This window comes from Lineus longissimus, chromosome 1, assembly GCF_910592395.1.
Source record: "Lineus longissimus chromosome 1, tnLinLong1.2, whole genome shotgun sequence".
In the NCBI taxonomy this organism is placed as follows: domain Eukaryota; kingdom Metazoa; phylum Nemertea; class Pilidiophora; order Heteronemertea; family Lineidae; genus Lineus; species Lineus longissimus.
This window is the reverse complement of record NC_088308.1, coordinates 18764835-18779449: the sequence shown is the minus strand read 5'-3', so window position 1 is coordinate 18779449 and position 14615 is coordinate 18764835. Positions and strand designations below refer to the sequence as shown.

General features: G+C 39.1%; 1 protein-coding gene across 2 annotated transcripts; it reads left to right on the top strand.

Annotated features, from left to right (window-relative positions):
- Window positions 1–194: 194 nt before the first annotated feature.
- Window positions 195–10465, top strand: LOC135489859 (sorting nexin-8-like). 2 transcript variants are annotated; one of them, XM_064775468.1, is made up of 13 exons: window positions 195–216; window positions 333–457; window positions 1272–1404; window positions 2170–2363; window positions 2709–2826; window positions 3203–3324; window positions 4723–4803; window positions 5145–5305; window positions 5641–5773; window positions 6157–6225; window positions 6403–6552; window positions 6815–6964; window positions 7179–10465. In XM_064775468.1, the coding sequence occupies exons 1-13, from the start codon at window positions 195–197 to the stop codon at window positions 7308–7310; spliced, it is 1590 nt and encodes a 529-aa protein (XP_064631538.1). In that variant the 3' UTR covers window positions 7311–10465. The 2 variants fall into 2 exon arrangements, with proteins under 2 accessions (XP_064631538.1, XP_064631529.1); XM_064775459.1 differs by having other exon boundaries at window positions 3188–3324.
- Window positions 10466–14615: the final 4150 nt, after the last annotated feature.

Sequence of the window (14615 nt, the reverse complement as noted above, 5' to 3'; positions counted from 1 at the left end):
CGTTCTAATCCCGCTTGTGTGTGACCGTCAAAAATCAATATACTAAATGATATTTAACAATCGATCCACAGGTTACCCTTAACGACAATATTTAGTAAAGTTTGAACTGGATGATAGAAATATAAAGTGTTGTTTTATCACTTTATCGCAGTTTCTCGCACAATTTTGAGGTCACATGATACAAGTGCGTCAAAATGGCGTCCGACCTCTTGTTCGGTGAGGAAGGGGGTGGAGTTTTCTTTAAAAAAAACACATCAAATTCACCCTATTTAAGAGATGACAGCGTTTAAAACAACAATTATATCTAATGCTATTTCAATTTTGTATTTTAGGGTCGGTACCACAGTTTTACCGGGAGGTTTACGACATTGTATGCCCTGATCAGCAACAAGTGGACAGGGACATGTTTGTTTCCTTGCTAGTGAAGTCCAGCCTACCAAAACACGTATTGACTCAGGTAGGTTAATTTTTTGTTAAAAAATAGAGTCTTTAAGACATGTTAAAGATCATGTCATTCGACAGCTGCCAGTTGTTTGGTGTGGCAAACAATGACGTGACACCATGGAGCTGAGTTGGTTCATTTTGCATTTTCATTTACAACAATAACATGCAACAAAATACAAAGGACATCAACACTACTTACTTCGGATATCTTATTATTGCCGTTTCATCACTACGCTGTGTGTATTGTCGCTGTCATTGGTGGAAATAACATCATGGACATGGTGTAAACAGTATGCATGACGGGATGGTGATTAGGACTGCTGATGTTACTACCTACATCATTCAATCACAGTAAATTGGAGCGGTTTGGGGGAGATTTTGTCTGCCCTGTTTCATTGACATTACAGGTGTTACATGTTATGCGCATTTGTTATCAAACCCACTGGCCGACTTTCAAATCGAATGTGGTCTGCACTAGCTGATAACCAATCCCACGTTGACACGATTGCATTCATGATACACAATGTATATTGTTTCCAATGATCATAAGAGTTAACTGATTTGGTTATCGGTTCTCAACATGATATACATTGAATATCAAAATGGTTGTCAATGTCACTGAAGCCAGTGAGGAGTGAGACCCTGAGACATGAGCTTGAGTGATCAATGACGGTTACAATCTATGATGACTATAGTGCGGCCTAGAAATAAGTCTAATTTTGTGATGTGTACGTCTGCAAATTGAGGTTACAAATAAATGCTGAATTAGTTGTGATTGTAGACGTAACCTTTCTTACCAATGTATAACTTCAGAGCTTTCCTTTCAGATATGGGACTTGGTTGATACCAAAGTGGGCTACCTGACACGGAATGGTCTGTACAAAGCATTGGCATTGACTGCCCTGGCACAGCAAGGAAAACCCCTCAATGAGAAAATCCTGGAAACTTACACAGACCAAGGTGATTGTTACATTATACTAGAAAAATGACTTTTATCATAGTTTTGATTATTGTATGGTACCTCTGTTGAACAAGTAGTTTGATGAAGCTCATGCTCATTGACCAGACCAAGGCATTTACAATTCAATTAAATGTAAGTTGTATACTTCCAAGGGGCAAAATTCCTCAAACACGGAACATGAATAAAGTCACTCTATGATCTGTTGATATGACTTTTTATTTCAGTAGAATTAGAATGCCATTCATAACCGAATTTCCATTTCAAGCTGTTGGTTTCTGATAATGCCAAGAAGTCATGAGCTGTGCTTCTAGTAGTAAAATCCTTCTCTGATTTCTGGAATTTAATGATCGTTACTGTCCAAGAACTAGTTCATTTGTTGGTAGTAGAAGCCAAGAAGTAATTCCTAAAGGGTTAAAAGCATGAGTGGCACTTATAAATTGCGTCTATTATTGTCTGGTATAATCAATTAAGATTATTTGGCTGATTGCCATGAGCTATTTTTACAAAATATTCTTATTGACTAGTTGACTTCAAGTATCTCATTACTCAATTTAGTGTTTGGCCTACTTGAAAATTTAGGATTATTTAGGATACACTTGACGTGCATGCTGATGAAAAGGTTTTGGGCTAGAAGGAAATTATAATATTTGTCAACTTATTCCTATGCACCCGTAATCCCCTTGCACTTTTGATGGCTTAAACAATCATGTTACAGTAAAATTTAAGTATGTCTTATATTTGTATTTCTCTTTCAAACATTTTAGAACTTCCAAAGCCATTATTAGGAGACATATCAGACTTAAAAGCTCTCAGTGTAAAGGTCCGTCGAGACAGAAATCCGAATGTCCTCTCCTATCGATATCATGAGCTATGTGAACTTGATACCATAAAGGTGGAACTTGTCCCAGAGAAGAAGGGGTTAATTTTGAAGCATGTTGAATATGAAGTGACTAGCCAGGTATGTCTGATGTGCCGCTGGATTTTGAAATTCTGTTGGAGTCTTAAAGTGGCATATAAGTGATGTTGTTGAGTGTCCGACTGTTGCATTGTAAAAAACAGCCCACATTATTCAGAGGTTCCACGTTTTGCATCAAGAAACTGGGCAACAATTACTTGTAGGATGTCGCTGCTTACATTTTGGCAAAGTATCTCCTCTCTTGAGGTTCGATAAAATACTTTCAATATCAAAAGCAACCTAAGGCATAACTTCTTTCGAATTAGCTCTACCTAAGTTAGTGTGCCCGTATATGATGGTAGATGACGGTAATGATAGGTGGGTTAAAATGGATGTTTACCTTTTCAGCGTTACAAAGTGACTGTGTTGAGACGGTACAATGACTTCTTGGCGCTTCACGAACTTCTACTGCAGCGATTTCCATACAGAATGGTGCCAAGGCTACCGCCGAAGAAGATGATGGGTGGTAGGTATAGAATCCAGCCAATGAGGGATTCTCTGAGTTTGAATGGATATCAGTTGGGTGTTAACAAAAAACTATTTCACTTAACTCATTATTTGAACCAATGTTTTGGAACATTAAAGACCCTTTGTGTGGCCCTTATTAGTTCCAGGAGCCTGTAAAATTGCATGTAGAACTGTGTAGCATATTGTAGCATGGCATGTAGATGTAGGACATTTGGGTTGTTGCACGGTGACTTTGCTGTATTGCATGTGTACATTTGTACATTTGTACATTGTAGCATGGACATGTCCAATCTTCTAACTAAATTTGGCTTCATTGGGCCTAGGTTTTGTTGATCATTTAGTTCTATATTACCATCCAGGTATTTTTACTTCAGTCAGCAGGGAATTTATTGAGCATCGAAGGAAAGCACTGCGGCGGTACATCAACTTGATTGCACGTCATCCAGTCATGACAGATGATAGGATGCTCAAGTTCTTCCTTTCCTTCTCAGGGGCAGTAAGTCTGCTTTCTTAAATTTACTGAATGTCTAAATTGTGAAAAAAGGGGAAGCTTTTTAGCTCACCTCTTAGCAGAGGTGAGCTTATCCCATACCGTGGCGTCCGTCGTCCGTCGTCGTCGTCGTCGTCGTCGTCGTCCGTCGTCCGTTAGCAGGGCACGTTTCGTAACTGTTAGAGCTATTGAGTTGAAACTTGGTACACATGTACCCTTATGTAATGACACCTTGGAGACCAAGTTTCGGTCCGATTCGTTTCATGGTTTGGCCACCAGGGGGCCAAACGTTAAAAGTGAAAATATGCAATATCTCCCTTAATAGTAGTCGGGAAATTTTGAAAAAAATATGGTAGGTACTTCTAGCAAAGGTGCATCATATATCCTCCGGGTTTTTGATTTGACCTCCTTTTCAAGGTCACAGAGGTCAAATGGTGTAAATCGGCCGTTAGGATGTAACGATGGCACGTTTCTAAACGGCAATGACTATTGATCCCAAATTTGGTACACATTTACCCCTTAGTCAGGTAATCTCAGGGACCGAAGTTTGGTCCAATATGATTCACCACTTGACCACCAGGGGGCAAAATCCAAAAACCTTAAAAATGTGATTATTCCTTAACTTCTTGCCTGATTGCCACCAATTTGATATCATGGGTACATCTAACCACCATACAGTACATGTCACAGAGGTTTTTAATTTGACCTTCTTGTCAAGGTCACAGAGGTCAAATGGCGAAAATTGGCCGTCAGGCCGTAACTATGGCACGTTTCTTAACTGCAATGACTATTGATCACAAATTAAGTACACATGTACCCCTTGGTCAGGTGGTCTCAGGTACCGAAGTTTGGTGCGATCTGATTTGCCGTTTGGCCTCCAGGGAGGGGGCCAAATCCTAAATTCTTCAAAATGCCATTATTCCTAGTATTACTTGCCCGATTGGCACCAATTTTATATCATAGGTACATCTAATTCTAACAACCATTCAATGTGTCACCCGGGTCTTCTTTGATTTGACCTACTTTTCAAGGTCACAGAGGTCGAATGTACTGTAAATTGGCCATTTTGGGGAAATTGTAATTGCTTGGACCTACATCAAACCTAACACTACATGACACAATACCATGCTCTTTATCCATCTTTCCTCCACATGAGGTGAGCACAATGGCCCTGGCCATTTCATTTAGAATATGTTGTTTAGAGAAATATGAGGCATCTCCTGGAAAAGATGCATTCCTTGGGATGAATGCCTTGCCAAAGGACATGGTCTGAAAGTTATGATAGGTATAGAAGGTGACTTTAAGACCTTATGATTTCAACTCCCTTTAACAGACGTAGCTATAATCTTTTAGTGTCGGATATGCATTGTGTGTCTCTCCATATCTTCCGTTTCATCATTGCAGGATATGCAATATAAAATAAAGGAACATTTCCGAGGGATGCCTGATGAGTTTATGACCAACGAGAATGCACTAAAAGCAAAGGTAGGTTTCCTCCAAGGTGATATAATTCTGTCAGTATCCATAGATTCTGTCTAGTTAGTACCATCAGTGCTCAGAGTGTAGCTCCGGATCACAGATTTCCCATCAGAAACTTTCATCAATCAACACTTCAATGTCTGTGTTATGAAATGTTACATTATTGTAGTTTTGGAAGACATTGTAGTGCCATGCCCTTTTACCTAGAATTAGTAGAAATCTCGTCACGGCTCAAAAACATGTAACGTGTGATCGCAAAGTGTGTTATGTCACATGGGGTAGGCCTATTGAGTACAATGATGCGCCAAAAAACTAAGGGGTATATAGGATTCTTGTTTCATTTGCAGGATCTGGTACCAATGGACACACAATTACAATTTGGCAACACCAAAGAACATATCAGAATACTTCACCAGAGTCTTACCAAAGTTCGTGATATCGCTGACAGAATGGTGGCACGGTCGACTGAGGAAGCGAACGATATGCTTTACCTTGGAAAAGAGCTCAGGTTAGTACATGGAAGATTTTGGGCCATCCCAGTTCAGTTGTCTATCATTTCCTAAAATTGTTTCACTGCCGAGTTGTGAGAATTCAAGATGAAAGAGATCTTATGATCCCCTCTCTGACTTACATGTTATGGGCATAGATTTCTTGCTGCAGGTGCCAGAGAAAGTAAATTAGAGTATTGCTTAGTTGTTGATATCAGTTGTCTCTCGAGTGAATATTTTCACGCCTCTTTCCCTGTCAATGCCTGTCTTTCAATTAGTATACATTGAAAATTGGTAATTTGCTCAGACCTGCATGTATCTTCAAACTGTAATACGTACATGTGTAATATTCCAGTTCACTGAGCAGTGATTCCACTGTGTTAACAAGTTGGGCAACTGGTGCTAACAATACCTGGAGTCAGCTCAAGGCAGGGTTTAAGAAAATATGTATAGAATTTGCAGCAATTTCTGACAAGTCGGCTGAAAAGGTACAGTACTCTATTACAAAATTCATTTCTTTGTATTTAGTGTCTATGTCAGGGGTAGCAGAAGATCCAACCACGTGAGAAACATTTGTAGCTTGCGTCGACCCTACCTCTGGCCAAAGACGGAGTCACTAGAGCCCAATAAGCCTTTCACCAATTGGTGACTATAAACCATAGTTGCACGTGAAAACACTCATCTGGCCTTGGAGGAAGAACCCTCTCTGGAGACTTCCTCTTCTTCCAAGTGCAGAGTGAATGCTGAAGAGGTGAACGCTGAAGACGAAGAAGAAGTTCACATATGCCACTGATATGATTACCCATAATAATGACAGCTAATGACACTGGACGATTGTCTGCTAATATCAGGATTGTTGTCTATATTTCAGGCAAAGAGAGAAGATGAACTGGTGTCTGAAGTTGTGAATATACTACTTGATCTTGTAGTTGCTTATAGGGTAAGTTCTTGTTTTCAAGACAATGTTCTCATGTCTTTAGTTTATACAAATGTGAGCAGGAAATACTGTCTAGACCTTCAGTTCAAGAGAAATAAATTCATGTGGATTCATTTCAATTGAATAATTCTCCCATTTTTGTTGTGGAGAATCAAATATTTCCGATTTTATCGCTTTCAGGATTTATGTGAGCGACATGAGAAGGGGGTGCTCAACGATCACCAACGGGCGTTACAGAAAATGGGTCAATACAAGAAGAAAAAGATGTCGGCAACAGTTGGGTCAACAGAGTCAGCAGCAGTGGAACAATTAGAACAGAGAATTTTACAAGTGAGTGGATTGACATTTGTTGCTCAGCTTTCATATTGCACATTTCCAATCACGATCAAAGTACTTGGGATGTAAAGGATCAGATGCTGAGCACACTATTCAACCTTTGATTTTCAGTGTGGAAGAACAAAGTGGCTCAGAAGGGATTTGAACCAATAAACTTTCATTCTGCAGTCCTTCATTCCAGCCACTACACCACTACGCCTTAGCTATACGAATTGTTATCTGCCAACTTCAGTCATCAATCTTTTTGCATTTCCAGCAAGAAAGCCAAATATCGAACATGGAAAATCGGAACTACTTCTCCTTACACTGCCTGCAGATGGAGGCACAGTTAATTCACGCCAACCTTGATATATTGTACACAATCCTTCAGAATATTGCAAACATACAATCAAAGTCTTACACAGAGGTAAAAGCAAAATTTATTATTCATCTATTTATAACGTGTGCATCGCTGTTCCATTTGCTATAAAAAATTGGCTTGTTGATACTAATAGTAAGTGGCGAGCAGGGGTTTGTACACTGTGGATTGTAATGTAGTGACCTGACTGAGAATAATGCTCTGTACAACGATTGTACATTGCTTCAAATTGCACAGCTAATCGGCGTTATTTCCATTCTAGCTTGGACATGCCTGGTGCCATCTCCTTCCTATTGTTGAGGCCATTTTGCCAAGAATGAATGGTTCTGATGCCACATCACCGACATCTTCGCCACCCCTCTCCCCCAAACATGCTGGAGGAATAACGGTATAGCAGCGGGTGGTGTGAACCTTGGTTGTGAGTGAATGCTGGTGATAGAAATTTGCTGAAGCCAAAATATTTCTGACCCAAGAATGCAAGAAGTGTACATGTAGGGCAAAGCTGTGGTGATTGAAAATTCTTTGATGCAAAATGCTCCATATGCACTTTCCAATGTTTAAATATTAAGAATATTAAGAACTACTTTGAAACTATCTAGTGGACAGAAATCTAATGCATTTCCAAATAACTTCAAAGCTTTGATTGACGTTTTCTCAAAATGACAAAAACGTGCATGGATCGTTTTGCTTCTTATAATTTCACTTGGTTGTTATAAGTGCAATTATAATGCCAGGCTTGCCATTACTGATGTTGCCTTGACTGTGTAGTATTCCTAGTCTCTTTGCTGCAGTAAGTTTCTACTTTCTTAAAGAGTAGACACACAGCGCTTAAACCATTCACTGTACTCGAGTGACTCGATGTGTAAAGCTGTGCCATTGTATACTGGTTAGCTCCTCTCTGAAAATCAGAGAAATTATAGTTCCAACGGGCCAGAAAGGTCCAAATGTTTTTTCATTATGTGTAAATAAGACTAAATTGCTGATTATTCTCAGGTACTGTTAGTCCAAAATAGACTTACTGGCCATTCAGTTTTGGGGAAGATTAACGTCCAGCAGTTAATTTTTCATCTTTGTGTTTGACCGTTATTTTGATGACTGTTGACTATAATTATCTCTAAAAAATGGCACCCTAACTTCTATAACTTCTGAATGAAAAAAATTGACCCGACCTCTCACCTTTATAAATCTAATGCCTTTCAACAATTCTAGAAATGCTAATGCAAAGGTTGACAGACTTTGTTTACGAATAAGAGGAGCATGATAAAGCAGTATTGTGTACATATGAATGGTTGTTAATATAAATGATGACCATCAGAGTTTCTTTTGACCCCTCTCTGGAATCAATGAATACGTGATACATGTAAACGCTATTTCTACTTAAAAGGAAAAAGCAGATGATAATGCATTACTCCTTGGATTTTGTTATTCTTTTGGACTCTGATGAACATCAATTTCAGTGACACTCCTTAGGAAATATTTTCCACGCAATTGCTTTGTAATTACGCTTTTAGAATCTGTACATTACCTTATATCCTTTAAGACTGTAAATAAGAATTATCATAAGGTAGTCAGATTTCAGCTATTATCAGTTCAGGTAGGTCCTTCTTGGGGGATTTGTTGTCTTTGCGAATACAATACAATGTGATGCAATTCAATATTTGCAACATGCTTTTCCAGGTGCCTACTCAAAGAGTGGGAAAATACCTCTTGATCAATGTTATAAAATTTCTTGAAAAGCCAGATTTGTTTTGCTGTTTTGAACGATCGTGGTTTTTGATACATCTTACTTCTGAAGGGAGGCGATTTCTGAATAAAAAGTAGCCACTGACACGCTTCAGTAGAAGCTTCTGCTGAAGAATAGTCTTTCAGCCAAACAGTAAATCCACTAGTTTTACCTCTCCTGTATGGTACAAAAAGTATTCGATTGAGTCAGCTTGGAGAAGGAATTTTTGGAGTGCGTTCCACTACTACACTGATTTGCAACAAATTATGGTGATGAGAGAGGTCAATTTCCATAGAAAGGCTTGAGCTTATTGATTGTTAATTGTTAAAATGCAGTGAAGATGTTTATTATTAATGTGCTGTTATTTTATCTGCTGATCATTTCCACTTGTTGTTCTGTTAATGCAAAAAAACTGTTAAATTTGTTCTGTGTAAGCCAAACACAGATCAGTAGATTTTTTGTTCAAAACTTGTTGGTATGTGCTCTCTCGTCATCTAATATCGTAGATAAAGTTAGCATGTACTTATTTGAACAGCAAACACAAGGAGAGTCGAGAAAATGTTTATGTTTCAAAATGGTGCTTATGACATTTTTGTTGGGGGGGGGGGGGGGCAGCTTAATTGAAAATGTGTGACTGACATCTTAGTCTTGTGCTGAAATGCATTTTGAATTGTTTGAAAATAATCTTTGATTAACAAGGATGGGATGTTGATGCTTTATAATCAATTAAATAATGGGATGAAATGCACTGAAATAAGGTGGGCATTCCCATTAATAGAATAATGTTTTGATCAAATTGATGGCATGTTATCCATAAATTTTGGTAAGTTTTCCGGAGACCAGCAATTTTTGTTGCTTGACAGTGTACTGTAGCTGGACTTTGGATCATTTAGCTAACAGTGGCCTTGTTGTTACGTCAGAAACATTTGAATAACCAAATTGAATGTTTAGTAGATTCGGCCAAACCAATATTCCTTTATGTATTCAGTGTTATTTACATGTCAACCTAGTGGTCTATGTAAAATTATTTGACCCTTAAATGGTGTGGAGTGTAAATTGTACGTGCTAGGCCAGGTTTTCATGATATTTAAGCTGTCATTTGTCGCTTGTCACTGCCATGTCTGTTAAGTGTCTAAGGCTTGAAAACGTGACATGAAATGACCTGAGGGTTACAAGTGACATCATCAGTCTTTAGTATCGCTCTCTTTGGAAATGACTGTGTTGGTATGTTACCAATGACAACCTGAATCATAAGTAAACCCAGGAGTAGTGTTTCAGTATTTCAGACCTTATAAAACAGAAGAGTCTTCACATCACTGTATTTTGATTGGCTTGCTTGGTTCAGTATATAGGTCACCAATATGGTACCTTAATGTATATTGTCTTATTTTACAATTTGGGTCTTGTATCTTGTACATTGTTAGTGTATATAGCAGTTATGTTATAAATACCATAAACCTGGAAATGTTTGCCAGCCCTTCAATTTCAATAGTTAGGATAGCATTGTCGTAGTTAATAGGGAAGTTCTTTCAATTCCTTTAATGGTACTGGGGTATCAGTGAGCCATAAGAAAAAAGAGCTTAAATAGAACTTTGAATTGTTTAAAGGTTTTGGAAGTCTGTGAAAAGGTTTTGGTGGGAAAATATTCAGGTTTATAGTAATTCTATAGCGCTGTATTAAAAGTCATTAAGGAAATTCCAACCTACATGTATTTTCATATCTTATCTATTGATTTATACTGTTATGTCTTGGGGACATACACAAATGTATGTAAATTATCACTCACTGTTATAAAGTGAAATAAACATCCCGTTTTCAAATCTTAATTGATTGATATGGTACTTTATTTATGGCCTTTGAACACACTCCGCTCTGCTTTTCTAATTTTCACAAGTTCCACCGGCGCAAAACATGTTTCTACGACCAAGATTGATAGTAACTAAGACCCTCAGTTGGCCCTTTGGTACCACACCCGGGATGTACTAGTTTCTAACACTGGGTATACTACTGCATGGCCCACACTGATCCCTGTGGCTAAATTCAGCCTCAGTTCTTCCAGCTTGGTTAAACATTGAAAAATAAAATGACAGCACAGGCAAAACTCAAGGCAAGAAATTGAATGTCTTGTCCTGCCTCCTGACCTGGTTCTGTTTGCAAAAACCTTGAGTACCACCTGAAGATTGAGAGTGGAATGTTGGAACAAGCCTCATGAGATTTTTGGTACTGATTCTACTTGGTCTGTGTCGGCCAGTGAAGTACCTCATCTCCACTATCGTTCAAAGAAGGTGAGTAAGATCTTAGAGTAACCAGACTAGTTACTCTATCATTAAGGTAACATGAGACAACCAGATAGAATTTGGCCTGGCACAGTTACAACCACACAGAAGCGGTCATGGTACCTCCACTGACTGGCCAATGTGGTGAGAGAGACGACGAGACAGTCACAACTAGACAGAATCAGTCTGGCACTTCGACCAACTCACTGATATGGTGAGAGAGTTAAGACAGTCACAACTAGACAGAATCAGTCATGGCACCTCCACAAACTCGTTGATATGGTGAGAGAGTTGAGACAGTCACAACAAGACAGAATCAGTCATGGCACCTCCACAAACTCGTTGATATGGTGAGAGAGTTAAGACAGTCACAACAAGACAGAATCAGTCTGCCACCTCCACCAACTCGTTGATATGGTGAGAGAGTTGAGACGGTCACAACAAGACAGAATCAGTCTGCCACCTCCACCAATTTGTTGATATGGTGAGAGAGTTGAGACGGTCACAACTAGACAGAATCAGTCTGCCACCTCCACCAACTCGTCGATATGGGTTAAGAGTTGAGACAGTCACAACAAAACAGAATTAGTCATGGCACTTTCACCAACTCGTTGATATGGTGAGGGAGTTAAGACAGTCACAAATAGACAGAATCAGTCATTGCCCCTCCACACGTCTTGTCCAACGCTAAAGGGGAAGGGTTGTATTCCATAACAAACCTTATTTGGGAGAGATGGGGTGCACCATACTATTTCTTGGGGGCAGTTTCGGCAGAGACAAGACACAGAACTTATTCCTAAGGCATGAGATGTTGGTGCCGAAAACCCCATCCGGACAACAGCTGGAACCCCAACAACTTTATTTCTTGAAGCAGTTGCAGCAAAGGCAAAAACAAGGAATATAGTCCCAAGACATTCTCACTTGAGATGTCGGTTCCCCATAAACCCCATCAGAGATATGAGACCAGGCCTTGAAGTGGAGCAGCCAGGCTTTATTATTGCTGGTTGTGACTGTCGCATCTTGCCGTGTTTGCAAGATATGGAGGTTGGCTGTACTCGGTCTCTATCACTGTCTTCAGAGCAGGACGGTAGAAGTGCCAAGCCGATTTTGGTCTGGTTGTGACTGTCTCATCTCTCTCACAATGTCTGCGAAATTGGTGAGGGAACCTGATTTGTTCTGGTTTTGGCTGTCTCATCCCTCTCACTATGTTGGCATGGAGGCGGAGGTGCTAAACCTGTATGTAGAGCTGCTCGGCCTAAAAAGGCCTGTTTGTAACTGTCTCACCTATCTCGCCATGTTTGCAAGAGGTGGAGGTTGGCCTATTCGGTCTGGTTGTGACTGTGATGTCTCTGTCACCGTCTCTGAAATGCATAAGCTGGACGTTATTCTAGTACATGCACTATAATCTGACTTGGTTTAAGCTAGCATCTCATAATTTTCTGGAAGGCATTCACAGCCTTGTCTCTCCCATAGCAGTCATCTGGGCCTGCTGTCTTGGACTGACCTTACGTCTCACTGTGATCTAAATGACATGCACACCAGTGCCTACTGCCTTAGGCTAAGCTATCATCTCATCATGCTTGCTTTTGAGGAAGAATTGATATGATTTCTTTCATTTATAGGAAGAAACGACTGCCTTTCTTTGCTTTTCAGGAAGAATTGACAAGGTTTCTATCATTTATAGGAAGAACCGAATTCTTTTCTTTGCTTTTCAGGAAGAATTGACATGATTTCTTTCATTCATAGGAAGAAACGACTGCATTTCTTTGCTTTTGAGGAAGAATTGATATGATTTCTTTCATTAATAGGAAGAAACGACTGCCTTTCTTTGCATTTTAGGAAGAATTGGCATTATTTCTTTCATTTATAGGATGAACCGAATGTCTTTTTTGCTTTTGAGGAAGAATTGACATGATTTCTTTCATTCATAGGAATAAACAACTGCCTTACTTTGCCTTTGAGAAAGATTGATATGATTTCTTTCATTTATAGCAAAAACGACTGCCTTTCTTTGCTTTTGAGGAAGAATTGACATGGTTTCTTTCATTAATAGGTAGAACCGAAGGCCTTTCTTTGCTTTTGAGGAAGAATTCACATGGTTTCCTTCATTAATAGGAAGAACCAAATGCCTTTCTTTGCTTTTGAGGAATCATGCCAATTCTTCCTCAAAAGCAAAGAAAGGTATTTGGTTCTTCCTATAAATGAAAGAAATCATGACATTTCTTCCTCAAAAGCAAAGAAAGGCAGTCATTTCTTCTATGAATGAAAGAAATCATATCATTTCTACTTCAAAAGCAAAGAAAGACAGTCGTTTCTTCTTATGAATGAAAGAAATCATGTCAATTCTTCCTCAAAAGCAAAGAAAGGCATTCGGTTCTTCCTATAAATGAAAGAAATCATATCATTTCTTCCTCAAAAGCAAAGAAAGGCAGGCATTTCTTCCTATGAATGAAAGAAATCATGTCAATTCTTCCTCAAAAGCAAAGAAAGGCAGTCGTTTCTTCCTATGAATGAAAGAAATCATGTCAATTCTTCCTCAAAAGCAAAGAAAAGAATTCGGTTCTTCCTATAAATGATAGAAACCTTGTCAATTCATCCTGAAAAGCATAGAAAGGCACTCGCTTCTTCCTATGAATGAAAGAAATCATGTCAATTCTTCCTGAAAAGGAAAGAAAGGCACTCGCTTCTTCCTATGAATGAAAGAAATCATGCCAATTCTTCCTCAAAAGGAAAGAAAGGCACTCGCTTCTTCCTATGAATGAAAGAAATCATGCCGATTCTTCCTCAAAAGGAAAGAAAGGCACTCGCTTCTTCCTATGAATGAAAGAAATCATGCCGATTCTTCCTCAAAAGGAAAGACAGGCACTCGCTTCTTCCTATGAATGAAAGAAATCATGCCGATTCTTCCTCAAAAGCAAAGACAGGCACTCGCTCCTTCCTATGAATGAAAGAAATCATGCCGATTCTTCCTCAAAAGCAAAGACAGGCACTCGCTCCTTCCTATGAATGAAAGAAATCATGCCGATTCTTCCTCAAAAGCAAAGAAAGGCACACGCTTCTTCCTGTGAATGAAAGAAATCATGCCGATTCTTCCTCAAAAGCAAAGAAAGGCACTCACTTCTTCCTGTGAATGAAAGAAATCATGCCGATTCTTCCTCAAAAGCAAAGAAAGGCACTCGCTTCTTCCTATGAATGAAAGAAATCATGCCGATTCTTCCTCAAAAGCAAAGAAAGGTGCTCGCTTCTTCCTGTGAATGAAAGAAATCATGCCAATTCTTCCTCAAAAGCAAAGAAAGGCGCTCGATTCTTCCTATGAATGAAAGAAATCATGCCAATTCTTCCTCAAAAGCAAAGAAAGGCGCTCGATTCTTCCTATGAATGAAAGAAATCATGCCAATTCTTCCTCAAAAGCAAAAGAAAGGCGCTCGGTTCTTCCTAAGACAGAAAGGAATCATGCCAATTCTTCCTCAAGAGCAAAGAAAGGCACTCACTTCTTCCTATGAATGAAAGAAATCATGCCAATTCTTCCTCAAAAGCAAAGAAAGGCGCTCGGTTCTTCCTATGAATGAAAGAAATCATGCCAATTCTTCCTCAAAAGCAAAGAAAGGCGCTCGGTTTTTTCTATGAATGAAAGAAATCATGCCAATTCTTCCTCAAAAGCAAAGAAAGGCGCTCGGTTCTTCCTATGAATGAAAGAAAT